The sequence below is a fragment of the Polyodon spathula genome, chromosome 7 (assembly GCF_017654505.1).
Source record: "Polyodon spathula isolate WHYD16114869_AA chromosome 7, ASM1765450v1, whole genome shotgun sequence".
Lineage (NCBI taxonomy): Eukaryota > Metazoa > Chordata > Actinopteri > Acipenseriformes > Polyodontidae > Polyodon > Polyodon spathula.
Genome location: NC_054540.1, coordinates 53,807,204 through 53,827,213, shown reverse-complemented (window position 1 = coordinate 53,827,213; position 20,010 = coordinate 53,807,204). Strand labels below are relative to the sequence as shown.

General features: G+C 38.1%; 1 protein-coding gene across 1 annotated transcript in view; it reads left to right on the top strand.

The window, feature by feature from the left end:
* The window catches only part of diaph2 (diaphanous-related formin 2), a 448,520-nt gene that overhangs the window by 256,782 nt on the left and 171,728 nt on the right, over window positions 1-20,010 (top strand). The window contains exons 21-22 of the mRNA XM_041253971.1: window positions 5,711-5,812; window positions 10,309-10,403. Coding sequence (XP_041109905.1) covers window positions 5,711-5,812; window positions 10,309-10,403 — 197 coding nt within the window. The remainder of the gene's footprint in view (window positions 1-5,710; window positions 5,813-10,308; window positions 10,404-20,010) is intronic.

Genomic DNA, 20,010 nt, shown 5'->3' with positions numbered 1-20,010 from the left:
TTATCATAACAACAAAATGCTAGAAGCTTGCAACAAATTGGTTTGAAAGACCAGAATTTCACTGTCTTTGAGGGCTCTTTCCCTATAGTAAAGAATCTAAAACAGAAATAGACCTCCTATCTGCCAGTTGGAAAGACATGCACTCTGCTATACTTTGTTGGAAAGAAATTTCACTGAAAAGAGAGTTATAATAAGAGGCCTGGATGGGGAATAGCTGAAGCGCAGGCAAGCACATATTTCTTTTAAGTTTTAAAGTTTCTAGAACCGCGGTGTGCGAAGAGAAGCTGTGAAGCTACAGCAGCAAGCTTCACAGGAACATAGATACTGAGAACATAATGTAAGATTTAATCGATTCTGTTAGATATTTTCCAATTGATTTGAGGTGGTGAAGAATGTCTAAGGGTGCTGTGAGTGGTACAGGCCCGGGTGCAAGCAGGAAATACAAAATGTGGGCCGTAGGAGTTAATCTGCAGACGTGGCTGAAAATTCAAACCTGCTGATTGTTGTGGGCTGACTGTAAGGCGGATATTCTCGCTATTTTTTTTTTTTTTTTTTTAGAATTGAGGTTAGGTTACTGGGTTTAAGCCACGCTGTTGAGTAAAAACATGTTTTGTAGCTTATTTCAGCTTGAGCTCTTTAGATTGCGCAAATAACATTTGTTGAACTGACCAGGAAATTATAGACTGATGATATCATTGTCAGGGGGCATGTGAATAGCTAACCTCAGTATTACAAGACCTCTGTAGTTCCACAGGAAATGTGGAAAAAACAGAAAAGAAAAAGAAAAGCTTTTCAAACTGTTACCCAACAGACGAGAAATTTGTTAACTCCACAGAAGAGTGTAATTGGCGGAAATGCTTCAGTCAGAGATGTTACTGGAACACATTCTGTATAAAATAGCAGGAATATGTACAATAAATGTGTGCGTGTTTTATTATGAGTAGTGTCATTATCATCAGGGTCATTATCATAATCACAGTCTTTTATGACTGGTATAAATGCAGCTAGTATTTCATATTAATGTTATGTCCAATTCTTGTTTGAAATATATGAATAATGATTTATAAATCTCTATCTTTCCCTTCATGTTCTAACCCAACACTTTTTATATGCATTCATATTTTATATTAATGTTTTATGTGAGGGAGGGAGAGATTATTGAAACCCATGACAAATATATTTAGTTCAATTTAAAAATCCATAAACACAATTCACTGAGATGCATTAAAAATCCTAATTAAATTTGTCTTTTATGCAGTCTTTTGGGGGAGTTGATTTTAACACAAAATGATGTGTATACTTCCACTGGTGTAATGAAAGAAAGTGTCAATATTCTGTCTGTAAAAATAAATCCAGCACTAGGGAGGATCTTATTTAGCGATTTAAAGAATGCTATTATTGAGATCTGTCACCATTTAGATCATCAATATGGCTGTTTGAGACAAAAAAAAAGCTGATAAATAAAGTGCTGTTTGTGAAAAGGTGAGGGAAGCTTTGACACTTGTAAAGTGTTCTGTCAGTCAGCAGCCCCTGCTGTCCAAGTTTTCGGCGGAAGAGGCGAATCACAGTTTTATGGCAGCTGTGGGTTGCACTGTAAACGTGGTAAGGTCTAATCAGCTTCACAGTTGTTTCCCATTGCCCCAGACAGGTCTCAGCATTCAGACCCCAGTCTCATTAAGCCTAGCATTGCCGTTATCTTTATACTTTGTTTCTTGTTTTCTTTTATTAATTGTCTGTGCCTCAAGGTTTATTAAGGCTACAGGAAGAGAAGAATTTATAGATGTTAAAAAATATATATGTCCCTGTGGCAAAGTGCTCGCCCCTGTGTGTATTTTGTGTTGTGTGTTGATGTTGGTGTGTAGTCATTGGTACACGGGATATAAACGGGTCTGTGTAACACAAGTGTTTAAAATTCTTATTTATATAGGCATGAGGATTGCACAGCACTTCGTGTGCAAGTAAAATGTAATAATATGTGAGCACGGAGAATTGCACTTTATTCATTCACGTGCAGTTGTACCGTGAATGATTGATTAGCAATTGAGTCACGGTACAGTTGCATAAAAGCTGCGTGTTTTCACCCACTCGGGGTTGTTGTGTGTTCGGTGAGTGGAGAACGGGATTGGAGATGGAAGTAATTGTAAAAGATAAGAAAAATAGAAGCTCACCGTGTTTTGTTTAGTGATAGTCCGTTTTGTTTGTCTGTTTATTTTGGCTACCAGTGCCATGTCCTGTGTTTTTGTTTGTTACCACCGTTTATTTTCCATTCTGTTTATTTATTAAATGCTGAGCGAAACCATTCGTTCGTCTCCACCAAACTCCACCTCTCTCTGTCGTTTATTTCCTGTTTCTGGTCTGACGTCACCCACTCCGGCCGTCTTTGTGACAGTCCCATACCAAAAATTACCGGCATCTTTAACATCAGTTATTTAAGTCAAAAATATTCGTCAAATTCAACAGTCTCTCTGTAGTCCTCATCTTGTCTCTTCCCGCAGTACCAGACAGATCCAATCTCGAGTTCTTCTCAAGTGTTTTGAAGCACTGAAATCTGAAACCTAAATACTGTTATTGGTAACAAGCTGGAAAAGCAACCTGTCTGCCTGTTGGGTCTGACTTGTGTTGTTGTGGATCATGATGGACTATGATTTGTTTTTCTTGTATCCATGTTACTCATTGTGTAGTGAAATGCCATCATTTAAAATAAATGAATAAATAATGTGTGCACCCAAAAAAATCTTCACCTGTGAGGCATTGCTTGTAAGCATACAATACGCATGAGGTGACTTATGTAAAATCTACTGATATACAGTAATGAGATGCAAAACAAAAATAAACCACTTAGGTTTGTTTTCTGTTGGTAGTGGGTGTACAGGGATGGCAACAATAACACTGCTATTTGTAGATGGTTATTTTAGAACAATCCCATATGTTACTAGTATAAAGGTAAACCATAGTAGAGACTAAACAGAAAATACTGGTGCCATTTATAAATTATATCATGGCTTAGGGAGAAGTTACCTCTTCGATTGTTGCTTTAAGTAGGCAGTTATTTTCATCAGCTCAGGTTGTTTGTACTGGATTTCCTTAGAGATTATTACCTTGGGCTAAAATAAATAGAGAAGTTATGGTGATTAGTGTTGGGACTCGCAGGTTCTCCCAGAAGTGAGGAGAGACTTCATACAGTCTTAACTCCTCAGTGACTTGAGGGGGTCATCTGATTATCTGAATAATCTCTCCTTACCACAACCACAAAATGACATGATATACACATGGGAGGCTTCCTTACAGTATGATTACAATATTTCTTTATTTCTTTGATTGTCTATTTAAGTATCTTGATTGCTTGCTAAGTTATTGGAAACACCCAGAGACAAAAGCAGGACAAAAGAACCAAACACAAGCAGTGATTTGCATGGCTGAGCATCACACCAGGCAGATGCTTCTGGACCAACACAGTGGTATAAATTGTGCAGCTCGTACGGGCTCTAATTCAACACGTATGGTATTAATGTGGGTTTTGTGCTTAATCAACCAGCATCCTCTATAGCTCTTAAGGGTTACTATGGTAACGCAATCATTTCAGCTACTTGTAATACATACAGATTATGTTTGGGGGAGAGGGGGTGGTGAGGTGAGCAAGGTTTGACAACTGAAAAAACAGTAAGGTCATTGCAGTGAGATATGCTGACTTTAATTCCTGTAGAGAAATTGCGAGATGCGGCATAAAGCTTAAAATATCTGGCTCCAGACAGGCATTGAGAAACAGGAGGTAAAATGTTGTGGAATTTGATTATAATAGATATCCATTTATTAAGTACATACTAGAGCATCTCATATTCTCTCTCTATTTATATATCCATAAATATATTGAAGACTAGTCCAGCTGAGTGTTGGAAGCCTACAATGTATATCATTGTTGCTAATTTGAAAGAACATTGACATCTAAAATAAGAACTGCTTACAATGTCTGTAAGTAAAATTGTGACACCAGCACTACAGATTGTTTTACTTTATAATGTTCAATTGGCCGCTCTGCACTGCTGCTGTGGAAAGACAATTCCCAACTGAATTTAAGGAGGCTGCCACCTTAGCGGATGTTGCAGTATTTAATGCAATGACACTTACAGGCTTGTGGTATAGCCCCCACTATGACCCTTGGTGGTAGTCCTAGGATCGCGTTATCCATTGTCTGCTTCCACTGTGCTAGGCTGTGATTGTTTTTCCCACAGCTGCACAAAGTAGCCAAGTGACTTTGCCCCCCCCCCCACTGCCACCTTATTTAAAGCTTTTATCAAGGCTCTGCAAGTGACAGCAATGCAGTTTCAATGTTGTAATTCTAGAATGGAGTGTGAACAGTATGTGTGGTTGCTTGCTGTGTTGGATGTTACCTCTAATTGTAATATGTCTTTTGCTGCTGCGTCTGGATGCTAATGCTTCTGTAGAAAGTTACAGTAACCCTGGAAGCAAGACTTGAGTACCAGAAGATTGTATGCACGTTGATATTAATGAAATACTGAATATGCCCATAAAGCAGAGGGATCCCCACCTGGTCCAATAGAACCGTATATCTCTCTTTCTGTGACAGGCACACCATACATATGGATGCAGTTAACTGTACTGTAGCAACGATGCTGCCAGGATGGCTCTGCCAGCCATTACAAGTGATATTGTTGTCAGATTACAGTTTGTGTGTTTGTCTCTGTGTAAATGGAAGAGTGAATATGACACCTAATCCCCTAAGCATTTGCTTCTTGCTGTGAGTCTAGGTATGTCATGGATGTAGTGTCTTGCTTCCCCAACCTCTGAATATGAAGTGACCCACGAAAATCCTCTAGTTTAAGGCAGCTACACACGTCTGCATAAGCTGTTTTTGTTATTTTTGGCTGTTTTATATTTGTCCATATGCAGTGTGAGCAGCCTAGAAGGAATTAATACCTGTAATAGTGCACAGATTAAACAAATACAGGGAGTTATCTGGGTTTGCCATGGAAAATGGTTCAGTTTACTTGCACTGCAAGCATGCAGTTACCAGGGTTTGTAGAGCAATCTGTTGTACATGTATTGAAAAGTGCAGTGGGGTAATCTTGGTTCGTGTGGCAAAATGGTACAGAAATGCGTCTTTATAGGAGATTATTTAGATGAGTCGAACAAATGTTCTACGCTGGGTACTGCAGGAAGTAAATACCATGTAAGCCACGCCTAACCCTGTCTGAACAGCCTTGTATTGTAGTTTAAGGGTAAGTGTTATACTCAGTAGATTATGGTTATTTGGATGAGTGGGGCAAGGTACATCACTGTGTTGCAGTATTTGTACTGGGAGTGCTTTTATCAGTATTAGCAGAGAGACATTATTTTCAATATTGCGGGAATGGGTCCCTGTAATTTCTACCGGTGAGAGAAAATGATTGAGGTTTAAAGAGTCGACATTTATAAAACATGTCATTGCATTCCATTCCTGCAGTGCATCCCTGTTTTTGACACTTGACTTTTTAGATGAGCACAGGGAAGCAAATGGAGTTGACATTTCTCATTGCTTGTTAACGGTGTAATTACTTTACAAATAGGGAGTCACTCTTGTCGATTGGTGGTGCTAAATGCTCCTTAATTTATTGATCGGGGGTGAGCAATCTGCTAGCAGTGGAAAATAGGATATTTTTAAATTTGCAAGATATTGATTATTACAATAACTGACTTTTTTTTTTTTTTTCAGTGAAAAAGGATTTGGATGAGCCAGATAATTCCTGGGCTCCACAGATAAAGAAAAAAGTGAAGGAACTGCGCATTCTGGACACCAAAACAGCCCAAAACTTGTGTAGGTGTTCCCATGTAATGTATATAGAGAGGGAGAGGGAGAGGAGATAATCCATGAACATTCATGGAGTGCTGTAGTTATATCACACATGGCCAAGTAGTTTGTAGAGTGAAATAAACCCAGCACCCTCCCTTAGATCATTGTACATACTGTGTGTGTGTGTGTCTATATATATATATATATATATATATATATATATATATATATATATATATATATATATATATATATATATTTAATTATGAATTCACACAAAGAAACTGCAAAAGCAATTGGACATCTTAACTGTCTTAACTAATGCATTGCAGTTGTGTGTTAAGGTAAAATTAAACAGATGGTATTTTCCTAAAGAATAAATGCAATATATAACAAACACTTGCATGATTACTTCTGAAGAACAGCAACATCTGGGTATTACTGTATTCCTTCGAATTTAAGACGCCCTCGAATTTAAGATGCAGCCCAAATTTCCCACCCTCACTTTGCACACTGATAATAGTTAAGACGTTGCCTCAGTCGTACATATGCCTCTCACTCAGTTACAGCATCATGCATCCTGGCAACAGCAGGCAAGACCTCAGGAAACATGTAACCCAGCAACCACAACAGCATTACCTGCATTGCAAACACAAGTTAGAACTCATTTTTCTCCAAATTCGTCAACTGTGGTGTTGATTGGCGTGTCGAAAAATATGGGGGTCTGATCAGCATTTCCAGTTTGTCCAAGCTGGTTCTGTTTGTTAGAAACGATTACATTGTAAAAAGCTTCTCTTCGAATTCCTCCGGAAGCTAATGATGCTTCTTTGACAATGTCTGCCTGTACAACATGGATGATTCGAAATCGGGCAGTAACATCTTTGTTGTCTTTTCTCGGGCAGTCAGTCACGTTGCTGTTTGTGTACTCGGATAGTCACGTCTTTTGTTGCCGATTTTTAATACACGCATCACTATACTCAAATTTAAGATGCAGGCTGTTTTTGGGAAGCAAATTTTTTTAAAAGGTCTTAAATTCAAAGGAATACAATAGTTAAAGTGCCTTCCATTTCTGTTTGTCATTAACATATCCACAACTGCTTTTTTTAAAAGGATCTTGGGTACGTTTGTCTGTGGATGTCCTCTCCCTGCTCCCTGCCTCCCTGCTGGAGGACCTGCTTGTCCTTGTTATGTATGCATGATGTATTACATATTCCTCCTTTAATTGCTGTTGTGCTGCTCATTAAGGTGTGAGGACACCAGCACTGGAGAACGGAGCAGGGAATGCTTTCAAGTTAAGGTTCATGAATTCTAAACCATCTTGTGTTTTCATCTGATGTTCCTCTTAAATCTTGCCTGAGTTATAGAATGTATTAATATTTAAGACACACAGACCTACCTTCAACCCACTTTGTGTTCTAGTCATTAAAAATACCAGGCGGGTCAGATGGTCCAACTAATTCACACCAGTAGTGCTGCTTGTATTACTTTAGTACACCTTTATTTGTTCTTTGACACTGTCTATTTAAAAAAAAGGAGGAGAAGCGCTCCCCCTTAGATAACAGATTTACAATTGCATTATAACTACTGCCATCTGAAGCTGTTGCGCAGAACCTTGAGAATGGAGCCTTGACAAATGTCAGCCTTATGGAAGGTTATTTGTTGTAAAGCAATAGTGTAGGTCTATAAGGAACATTCCGGAACTTACCAAGCAGGAACTGAAATGCAGGAAAATTGTCTGACAGAGTTCTTTCTACTTGACTTTGTTGAGCTGGGCCTCCTTGACTCTCTTCCACTTGTCCTGGTCATGTATTGCAATGTTAATAGTGAACTATTATTTACTTATATTTTCAAATGGCACAAGTCTGAGTACCCACAACTTTCATTTTTAAAAATACTGGTACAATATTTTTTTCAATGCACAGATGACCTCTACACCCCAAACCTGCACTGAGCAGAGCTTAGACAGGTCCTAGCTACCCCAATGGTTAAGGACAACCGTGTGTCTTGTTCTCTGCACCCCACGAGTGGTTTCAGTGAAGCAGACAATATGTCATGTTTTAGGGAGAAATCAGGACATAATCCTCCAAAAACAATATCTATTAATCTATTTTCTAAGAACCACCTCCCAGTTTCACTACCCCACAGCTTCAATATTGTATTTTCTGATCTCAGCATATTGTAATTTTAGGGTATGTAAAAATTAAAATGAATGAATAAATCAATAAATCATGTCAACATATAATTGTAACTTCAGAGGTTCAATGTATTTTAAAAGTACTAAACACAAAAGAAACACATGAGTATGGCACCATATTTGAACTGTAGTTACGTCTGGGGATTCTTTACCATAGTCCACTGTGTTTCTTGGCATGTGTGTGAGTCTCAGATATGACCTCCTAACACGAAACATCATTGTGTAATTTATTACCATTTAGTATTCTCTTTTAAAAGCAGGTTTGCTTTGTCCTCCGAGGGAGTGGGTGGAGAGTTGCTCAGCTGAAACAATAAACGCAGAACATTGTCTGTCTCATTCCAGCCGAAGGCTTAGTTCACTTGGAAGAATTAATCAGAGGGAAATGATTCAGCGTCCAGCACTGAGTTAGATCCAGTTGAAGTGGGTGGGGCTGTCTCTCGGGGTCGAGTCTGCTTTCCATCTTCAGCAGAACAATTTCTTCACGCTGATGATGTTTATTTATTTATTTATTTAACCTTTAGGCAGGTTTCAACCAATTTTATCCTTTGAAAATTGAATCATAGTTTTTGTTTTATCACTATCAGGTAAGTATGGGGGGGGGGGGGGGGTAAATCATTAGCAAGTACTTTAAACACTGCTTTAAAGGATAAAATCTTTTTTAGAAACATTTTATTACCTACCTATTGATCAATATAGCTCCTTGTTGCTTTGGTCCCTATTCTCTTCAAGTGTTACAGACAGTAAAACCCAACACAGTTTCCTAAGTGCAGACTAGAAGGAGAGTAACACAGTGAACTTCTGGCAAGATAAATAAGCTTCACCCGAGTCATGGTGAACACAAAGGTTGGAAAAAAATAAATAAATCAACAGCAAAACAAAAGGGAGCTGCATGTGTTGAGGTAAGAAAATAAACACAGCTGTGTTTATTGCACCTTTAAAGGACTTTGACCTGATAGAAAATGATTACACGCGGGTCGCCGTTAATCAAAACGCATTACTTCACGGTGCACTGCACATCAGCAGTGTTACTAAACTAGCAAGGAACAACGTAGATGAACCTAAAAGACTTCTTAAAGTAAACTTTGGAATTGCTTCTAGTTTTGCAAGATTGCCAGTTTTATCTTCCTTTTAAAAAGTGTTGATGAAAAGGAACCCAGGCCGTCGGGATAAACCAGTTTGATTTTACAGCACCAGAAAAGTCCACTTAGATTGTATCAACTACTTATTTTTAGGGATAATCCTGATATAACCACGGATAGGTGGTTGATGCAGTCTAGTTTTTCAGTGCTGTAAAAGTATTTTAACAAATCCAGCTGTGGTGATAAAACCCAGTTAAGCTGGGTCACCCAAATGTGGAGTGTGACCTCACAGTGGTCTGCTGTCAAGCAGCAACATGATGAGGTTGGAAAGTATATAATTCTTGGATGATCTCATTTGAAAGGGTTTTCATGATTAAGCACTGTGTCATCTGTTGAAACGTCTGCCTTCTCTGTGGGAATTGTGTAACAGAGGACTTCATTGTGTAGTGCTGCTCATTACATATGCACAACATTTTTTTTTTCAATGTACCAGAATGAAAAGATCAGGAAAAATAAAATGTTCAAAAAAATCTTCTGTGGTTATCGTTCGATTCACCTTGAAATTGTGTTTAATTGTAACCATTTCTAACAGACTGCAGATAATTGCATAAAGACCTGGGGGGGAAGATCCAGTTGGATAGAATTGAATAGACAGTTACTGACATGCATCGGTGCTGACTTATTCCATCTGGGAAGCACAATGATCCTGTCCATGTTTCAAAGATCAAAAACAGATGCATAGCGTGTACTTTTTAATGAGGTTCCTCCACAAGCCCAGCCTGCTGTGGGCTTGTTAAGAACTTTCACATGTATGCTTCACACCTGAGCTCTATCAAGAAGTCTCTGGGACACCTGCTGTGGTTCACTAACTGGAACAAATCATCCCCCAAAGCTGAATGTTTCATGTATCAGGTGTCACTTGCACATCGCTCAGTGAGGTCTGAACAGTCTACGGTGTTTTGAAGTTTGATGTATTCATAATAATATTAATAATGAAAAACTGCCTTTAAGTGTCACCCCATAGACAGTAGAGTATACCTCAAAATAACCCGCCTCATCCTTCTGTCATGTGGTACGGAGCTGGTGGCTGGCTTTACTGTCCTTGGATAAGGAACAGTACAATGTTAAAGGAGTATTGAGAATTCCCTGTAGCATCTGCCAGCTTTCATCTTACAGAATGCTCCTTAAGGGGTTAGATATGTTGCACTAAATGTGACAATTATTGTCTCTCCTTTTTTGAATTCCAGCTATCTTTCTGGGTTCATTTCGTTTGCCTTTTGAAGAGATCAGAGACATTATTCTGGAGGTGGATGAGGAGAGGCTGAGCGAAGCGCTGATCCAGGTAAGAGCACCTGTTTTAGGGAAGGGTGAGGAGGGAGCTAGGGCATCCTCACTTACCTCACTTCTCTACAAGGTAATCGCAGTGTTTCTCTGACTCTTTAGAGCCCCACGCCATTCAGAGACAAATGGGACTTTCATTCATCTGGCAACAATAGGCGGTCTGGGACACTGCTTGGCAAACACTTTTTTTTTTGCGCAAGATTAATGATCTTCCTAGTAGCAGTTTTTGTTTCTCAGGAAGAGGTAATTACAAACAGAGCTGGCTGTTTTAAGGTCAGGATGGTTTGTGAGGTATGGACATCTTTCTGTTGTCTTCAGGCTCCAGTGTTGATTTGCTCATGAGCTATCTTGTATTTGTGCAGATCTATTCCCATCAGTGTGTGTGTAAAGGGGAACATTTGGGAGGGGGTAATAGTAAATAACTATGTATTTGCAGAAATCAGTCAGCAGGGGGCATTGCATCCTTCAACTTCTTGTAAAACATTTAACAGAATTTGCAAAATGTTTCAAAAACTTAATGATGTGGATGCTTTACTTTTGTGGAGTCATATAATAAATTCTTGTTAGTTTTTTGTTTATTTTTTTTATATTCTTGCTTACTTTTCATCTCTGTCAAGTAAATGCGAAATATATAATAATTGCCTTCAGCTATAATTTATCAGTACCTCTCACCTGTGCAGCAACATCTGAGACCACCATGTGAAAGTAGTAATCAGGGCAAACTGCAGAGCCCGATTCTTTTAGCTCTCAAGTCTCCTAAGATCCAGTTATACCAACCTGTGGTTATTCACCATTTCAAAATATCTACACTCACATTGTTCACAGGTTTCTGTAAAGCCTGTTTAATTCTTTATGTTGCTTTAGCTGAAAATTAAGATTTTTTTTTTTTTCTATTGCTTGGTTGTTTGTTTTATTTTACCTAAACGTTCTCCTTTACAACAGGCTAAGCATGGTCATCACAGTCTTCATGTATTAATGATCGGTTATTTTAAAATATATAAATTAAATAGATAGATAGATAGATAGATAGATAGATAGATAGATAGATAGATAGATAGATAGATAGATTTGAGTCTGCTGTATATTTATCAGGGGGGAAAAAACACAGATAATAATATATACAACACTCCACTTTGTAAAGCAGTAGTAAGAAACCATCAGAAGGTTCTGCCTTAAGACAAGAAAACAAGTGCTAGTGTATTGGTATTATGGGGAAAATACTGTAGGAGCCATGACCATACCACCTTATAGCCTGTACAGTGATACAGTATAAAGGGCCACCTTATTCTCTCTCTGTCCCCAGGGGGTGGGGAGTGGCGGTGGGGCTTCCTTGCTGATAGGGATGGCAGTCAGTCCCTGGGGTTGGAGGAAGCAGAATCTTTGATGGCAGGGACAGGAATGGTTAGGCAGCAGATGAACCTGTAGCTTTTCTAGCTCCTCTTTGGCCAGCGAGGGGTTGGCTTCTGAGGGGTGTTGGAATTGTAAAAACATTTTCCAGCTCTTCTCCTGTGATGAGTCTATTGCATTTGTCACTTGGGTGACTCACGGTGTGAATGTTTTGAAAGCCGCTGTAGTATTTCCTGTGTTTCTGATTCTCTGACATTTCCATCAGTGCCGGGGTGGGAGTGCATCAGAGAGAAGCAGCCATGGATGCCAAAGCACAAACGAAAACCTTTTCATTTCATTTCATTTTCATGTCTTTCTGGGTTTTCTCTTTTTCTTTCCTTCTTGGTGGAATCATAGGGAAATGTCATGAGAATGAAAACAAATGTGCTGTGAACCCTTTACCCCTCCCTGCCTGCCTGCCTGCCTCTCTCCTTTGTAACCGTGCAGCTGCCTGGAAATGTGAACTTGTGTGGCACTCGCTGAAACGTGTTGTGTCCAAAGCACTAGCACAGAAACTAGCAATGCTGGGCATGGTTGGTACTTGTAAACCTAACAGCACCAGGTGCATTTGGAAGTGCTGTTGGAAGCTTCTGTGGGCTGTTTTTCCTCTAGGGCCAAAGCTCAATGCCCTCCCACATCCCCTAAAAAAACACTTTTTTCAGCACAAAACAATTAACTTAAATAGTTTCAGTGTCTTATTATGAAAATACGTATAAATTGACATAGATTGACAATATTATTATGTTTCATTAGTTTATTGGTCCGGCATTTTGAGAGTTCTCTTTCCTATACCACTTGAGCGGTCTGCAGTGAACATTCCTAGATCTGTGTGCTGAAAGAGTTAAGATTCTATGGAACTGTGGCCACACCTAATCACCTATTGGTCCAAATGCCCAGCCACCCCTCCCCACCATGGCTTTTGAGTCTTCTAATTACAATGTTCTATTCCATCCTGTATGCATATAATAATAATAATAATAATAATAATAATAATAATAATAATAATAATAATAATAATAATAATAATAATAACAACTAAATGTTTGGGTTCCAAATCAGAAGCTAGAAGCTTATCCACGCTGTTTGCAAAGATAATATTCAGTTTCACTCTCCAGTCATATTTTGAAATGCTGCTGTATGTTCCTAGTAACTCAGGCTTCTGGTTGGTTTTGCTCTAGCCTCTTCTGATTCATCATTATTTAACGTATATTAAACTTGATTGGCTCCCCTTATCCTGCATTAGGCTTCATCTCTGACTGACTATGATTTATACATGCCTGAACTCTGGGGCCAATTGAGCTCTCACAGTGAATGTGCTCCCTGCAATTATTCCCTGAGATCTATAGCCAGGCAATCTTGCTGTAAGACTCTTTCTCACAAACTCAATTTTAGTCAGCTTAGTTTTGCATAGAACCGAATCTGAATGGAATGTCCTTCCCACTTTAAAATTGCAGCACACAACTGAGTCATGTTATTTTAGATTGTAATTCTTCATATACACTTATGATATATGGCATGATGTGTCATGGTGTTTGACAGCCCTTTACAACATTGGGGTTAATGGACATACTGCTCAATGATATTGCATTCCAATTTGCGTTTGTAGTTATATAGTCAGAGGGATTTGATTTCCTTTTTTAAGATGTTGTTTTATTGTATTTAATTTATTAAACAATTTTTCCAAAAATGACCTTCTATAATCAGAACTTGTTATTTAAAAACATGTTACTAGATGACTAATACTAGAATATTCATTTAAGAATGATCAAAATTATTTATTGGTTCTTTTGTAATGGTTTTCTTGGACATATATCCATAGCAATTTTATTGAAATGGGTTTTACTTTAAACTTACAAAAAAAAAAAAACAGGTACACACACACTTCTTTAAAGTGTTTAAAATTAAATGAAACCTCCACAAATCAGAGATTGACACGAGGCGAATGCCCCCTGTATGAAAAGACTGAAGGTCCAGTGCATCCATGGTCTGCTCTTTCAGGAATGCCATTGTGAACTTGGAACAACAGAAGAAAAGCCCAGTGTCTTTGGAGAGCAAGCGTGTGTGTGAGTTGAAGGACTTCAAAAGACACCGTGCAATGTTCCAGCACTCAGGGGTCTTTTAATAAACAAGTTATGGAGTGTTTAGAGTTCACAGTTCACATGGCCAGCTTTGCCCTTGTTAGTAGCAGCTCTGCAGGCAGGGTCGCCAGGATTCATCTTTGAGGATTGTATTTCCCCCATACCAACTTAGGGGACGCTGTGTTCAGGTTTGAGATACAGTGGTGGCGTGGAGAAGCTTGGCACTGCCTGTGCTGCACCTGCACTGTGGATGTGAGAGGATGTTGGAACTCCAGTGCTGCCAGCCAGACACCTTTTGTAGGAAAAAATAAATTAAGCTTATTGCAGGCCTGAATGAGCAGAGTCTGGGAATCGTTCCATTTGTCTGAGGATCTGGAGTCCTGCTGGTAGTTTAACTGGGATTATCTGGGAGTTGGTTCTCTGCCCTGGTCTGATCCCTGCCAACTACACTGCGATTCAAAGCTTGACAATGGAATGGACATTTATTCATTCTTAGATCCCTTTTCCCTTTCTTGAGAGGAAGTGATTATAACCCTGAACTTATGCGGGCTTACACTGCACGATTTTTGCTGATCGCCGACAAGCTGAGGAGTCGGCGACTAATTTCTTAAAATCTGGGACAAAATGAGGTTGTCGGGGACAAAATGGTCGATAAGTGTGAGAGGGTCTACGATGCCCCATTAATGCGATCTCCCGACGTTCTTACGACGTCCCAACAAATTCCTAACATGTCAGAAAACTTTAGTCCCTGACAAAGCAATTTGTGAAATGTGTGAGGGGCTATGGGCTGATTTCTTGACGATACTGTCAGCAGCCAATAGAACAAGCTAGCAACAATGGCGACGAAGAGAAAGGTTGTGCCCCGCATGTGTGGAACCTCGAAATTGAGGAAAGGATGGTGGAGATGTGGCAGGAACACCTGTGTCTCTTTGACATAAGTGGCATTTCTATCATGATCGCGCATTGAAGGAATAAAGATGGAGGGAAATTGTTTTGGAACTTCAGGTATCTGGTAAGTAAATAATTGTTATAACTTGTTAACGCCTAAGCAGATCCTGTACTGGCCACGTCTATTAAGCCAATTGCACGTGCAAATGGATCTTCTCCCTGTTTTCATCTTTTTTTCTGTGCAAAACAATGCACAGACAACAGCGATCGCCTCCTCGCTTGAGTCCATGATTCTCCCGAATGATATCTACGATTCTTCAATGAAAGTAGGCGCAGTCCACGACAAGATATCTCATGTAGTTTGCAATCCCGGATCTACAGTGAGAAATCATAGCTCACTCGGAGTGTGAGTGGTGCTGCGTCTCCCGATTGCAAAAATTGTGCCGTGTAAGGCCGGTTTTAGCCATTTTAGGAAAGCACAAGAATATGTTAAGACATCAGATAAGTTGCATGGTAATACTGGTACCAAATTGTACTCAACAACCGTACATTATCAACCAGAAAAAAAGCTATGCATTTTACCCATTTAAAATACTACCTCACTGTCCGCCATCTGCCACATCATTTTCTAGCAACTGCCCTAGCCCCATCCACCTTACCTCATCCTTTTTTCCCTGTGCATGCACCTTTTATATTAGCAACTTAGCAACTTCTCACAGTTAGCAAATTCCCATTCAGGACCACTGTTCTTTCTGAGTATTTAAAAGGTTTAGGGCTGGATTATATCGGATAATAATCCATACCATTGCTATTCATAGTAACAACTTTTCAGGCTTATTTATCCCATAGTCCTATGTATCCATATAATGCATTTGTAGGGAGAATACATACAAATGTTTGTATATAGTGTTTAAATAAAAATATGCAAACCTATAGTGTATGGTCCTATAATGCCGTAAGGCACTTAAAAAATCTTAGAAAAATTGGATTGCGATATCTTCGGCATTTGTATGAAAATGTGTAGCATAGCAAGTCTGGTTTAGGTACACATTTTAAATAGGGTGTTTATCATCTAAAGACAAAATAAAGGAATCGTAAATGTGTGAGGGATTCTGCAGATTTAAAGCCCCGTGTTTTATACAGATGCAGGGGATGAATTACAAACAATCTGAGAGACATTATTTGAAGTTAACCTGATCACAAAATGGGTGTTGTGTTGAATGAATGTGACAGCTTGATTGTACAACATGGGGGCAGAATGCCTGTGTCTTCCGAATGATAATTCTACTTTAAAGCACTTTAGAAAAGGGAAAGGGGGTGAAAAATCTTGGCTGGACCAGACCGTTGTGTCCTCTGGCACTCCTTATTTTCTTTTATGCTCTGGCATGATTTCAGGACACCTCTAAGCACATGCATTTGTACTTATAATGTGGCAAATAGGGATGATTCAAACTCAAGCACACACATTTCAGCCAAATTGAACAGACCTTAAAGAATGCTTTTTTTAGGGGCATTCATCATTGTTTGACAAAGCATCACAGTGAAAGAAAACTAGACCCTAAAAAGAGTCCATATTTTTATAACTTTCATTAACTTCAGTACTGGCACCAATCGCATGGATTACTATGCAAGGTCTCATTTTAAAAGGATATTTGAAGTCTGTAACAGTCTCTGATTTGTGTTTTTTCTCTATGGCTCGAGAAAATATTTTATGCTTTCGAAACAGCCTCTCACCTTAAAACAAGGAATGTTCCTTCTAAACAAATGAATAGCAGCTTTAGGGTGGATCTGTGGTCCTAGTCTGGCTTTTAAAGGGTTTCTAACAAGCATTTAAAAACCATTTTGCTTACCTCTTATTATCACGAAGAATAGTATGTGTTAGATAAGGTATTGTTTTTGTATTGCATGCTGATACTGAAGTTTAATAAGCCATTAGTGATAAAATGACTTTTGTATTGAGTGAATCATTCTGGTTAATCCACAAAATAAGACTCACAACAATGCTTCTGTTTTATACTTCAATTTGGAATATAGAGATTTTCTAAGACAATGCTGTAGATGCAAAGCTGCTGATACTTCCTGGTACCTACAGTAATTACTTGATGTGTTGTAGTTTATAATTCTGATGGTCAATCAGACCATGTGACTTGCAGCAGCAGTTTATCTATGGGTTATATTTTCAAATATTTATGCTTAGCAAATTAACATAAAAAAAGACATCAAACAAAAAAAAAACAAGTGAATATCAAGCACAATTTAATGTCGGCGCATGCTTCGCTGAATATCACTTTAATGTCGGCGAGTTATTTAAAATTAACCTCATCCCTTATCAAAAGGAAAGGGTAATGACTAGGCGGTACTTTTCCTATTAATGTATGATTAATATACAGACTTTATTTTCACTTTACATTGGGTCAGCCCATGTATCCTTCCACAACACTTAGATTCGCTGCATGTTCAGCAAGATCACCTGACATCACTTGAAGTCCTATGAGCTGAAGTTTAATATCATTTTAAAAACTATAGAAAATTATAAAGGACTTGCTGACATCTTTTTTTCCATCTGAGGTGACTCTGACCAACTCTGGGCATTCTCTCTGTTATTTAGATGTAGATTAAAAATCATCTTGAATCCAAGAACAACTCAAACTTTGTTTTGCGGCATGAGTCAGGGATCTGTGAGTGAGGACTGCTTTCTGCCGTATTTATAACTGGGATACAGTAGAGGTTGTTTTTTTTTTTTTTGGGGGGGGGGGGGGGGGGGGGGGTTGCTTTGTGTTTTAGGGTTCCCTTGTCCTCATGCTGTCCCAATTCAAATATATTTTGAACTTTATTGTTGTGAATTTGAGTTGCCTTTTAATCATCTTATCTGTCACAGCCCTTCAGGTAAGAAATTGTGAAACCATGTTTTGACATTTTTGATACAGCGGTGTTACAGTAAATGCTGGTCACACTCCTAGAGTAGCATTGTTATTAATACAGGCATTCAGTCTTTTGCCTTTTTGGCTGACAAGTACAAGTTTAGAACTTTACACTTTTATTTTCCCTTGCTAACAAACAACTGTTAATATATTCAGTGCTGAAGTAGTCCCTCTTGTTAAATCACTTACTCTATAGTACTCTTTATTAGTTTTGGTACTATTATAACATGTTTGTAACAACTGAAAGTCTCCTTTATTAAATGCATTTCCTGAACTTTGAAAAGGCTTTAAAAATAATGACATTTGCTGTCTGTTGTGTCCTGCTGTGCCCTCCATTCTTAACTATCTATTTATTAATTAATTTGATGACACAATAATCACCTCAAATTAGTTTTAATTCCAATGGCTGTTATTCCTGGAATGTTCCAGTTGAATTCATTATGACTATGTGGCCATGTGCAAAGATAATCTTCATAAATAGAAAAAGATTTACAAAACAACAGCAAAATATGAGTTATTCATATACAGTAGTAGAGGTTCTAATTGAAATGTTAAGATGCATGTATCTAGAAGGGACAAGAACTGGCCTTTTTCCCTTTCTAAATAGACATTCCAGTATAAACAAGTATTGCTCCATTCTGCAGTATTTTTGCATTCAGTGGTCGTTAAGTAAGAGTTAGATTTCTCATAGATAATGTAATCTACATTTTCAACTCAAAACCAACACATACAAAAATTCTGTAATGAGGCCTCTAGATGTTTGAGATCTTTTAATATTGTATCTTTTATTAATGATTGTTTTGTTAAAATGTATATATTTTATGTAAATAATCACTGAAATCTGTGGTAAACTGCGATCTTGTTAAAAAAAAAAATAACATAAAAAATATGTAAGTCTTCCAATGTATTTAATTATTCCCTTTAAAAGTCTACTGTTGGTCTGCTGACATAGAATTTGAAATATGCAAAGTTTGTGTAGTATTTCAACTCAGGAGAGTAATCACACACATCATGGAAATATATTTAAATGGGCTTTTTAAGGTTCGATAGAACATTCACAACATATCCAGTTGTAATCGATATATCTGTAGCTATCCACACGTTCTGACTGCTGTGCCTGTGCAGTGTGGCAAGTCATCAGCAAGATGGTGTTTTTTTTCTTCTTCCTAAAACCTGTGTGGAACTGTGACCAAACCAACTTGTTTCATCTCTTGTGAATTCAGCCTGTGTCAAACCCCAAGTCACATTTGTATTTTTCTTCATTATACCGTATGCGACAGCCTGCTTATTATACATCTGTCACGTGAAGGAGCTCAGAAATGGAGGTCAAAATGACTTCCCTCTCTGGAATTTACCTGGTGGGCAGTGCCAGTTTGGGTTACTGCATGCACTGCACTGTGCACATATTTACAGCAAGCAATTCTTACTCATGGCAGACAGACAGGATTTATTAGGGGTTGTACATATGCTAACAAAAAAAAAAAAAAAAAAAAAAAAAAAAAAGACTATGCAAGGGGCAGGGCATGATAGAAAAGCAGTGTTTTTATTGATAATTCAGTTAAGATAAATATGATTTACACAAGACTATAATGTAAGGCTTTACATCATAGGTATGTTTATGTAATTTAAAGAGCATCTGATTTAAATGGCCTGTTTATCAATAACCGGTAACCAAATAATTGAATCCTGGATAGATTTCAAGATGTTTATTGAATGTTACCCCCATAAATTCTCTCCCCACAAAGGCATCCGAAGTTTGAAGATAAGAACATAAGAAATACAGACAATGGGAACAAGACTTAACACAGACAATGTTAATATCCCAGCATTCTAGATTTTGATGTATTGTTTTGTGAAAGACATTTGTGTTTTAACCTTATTTATATTGTATTATCTTTCTTTTCAATTCCCTTTGCTTTTTTTATTTATTTCTTCTGCTTCAGCAACCCCTTAAGTGTATTTTAAGACACAGCATTTCTTTTTAACTGTTTGAAAGTTTTGTTTTAAAGGAATAAAACAAATATTTACAAAAATCCCTATTTAAATTATTTTTCTCCAAACAGAAGCTTATGAAAAATGAATTACAGTACAACGTTGTATATCCGACCCACTGTGGACTATAGGTGGATATGTGAAAAAGTGGAATTTGCATACACCTAAAGAAAATTACATTTACACATACATCAATAGGTTAGTGAACAAAAACAACACGCAAACTAAACACAGGGAAATTCTTTGCTTTAAAAGTATGCAAACATAAACAAGAGTAATAGGGCTACAATACACAGTGTTGCTATGCGGTTTGCTATAAGCCATCTCCACGCAAAGCTTTAAA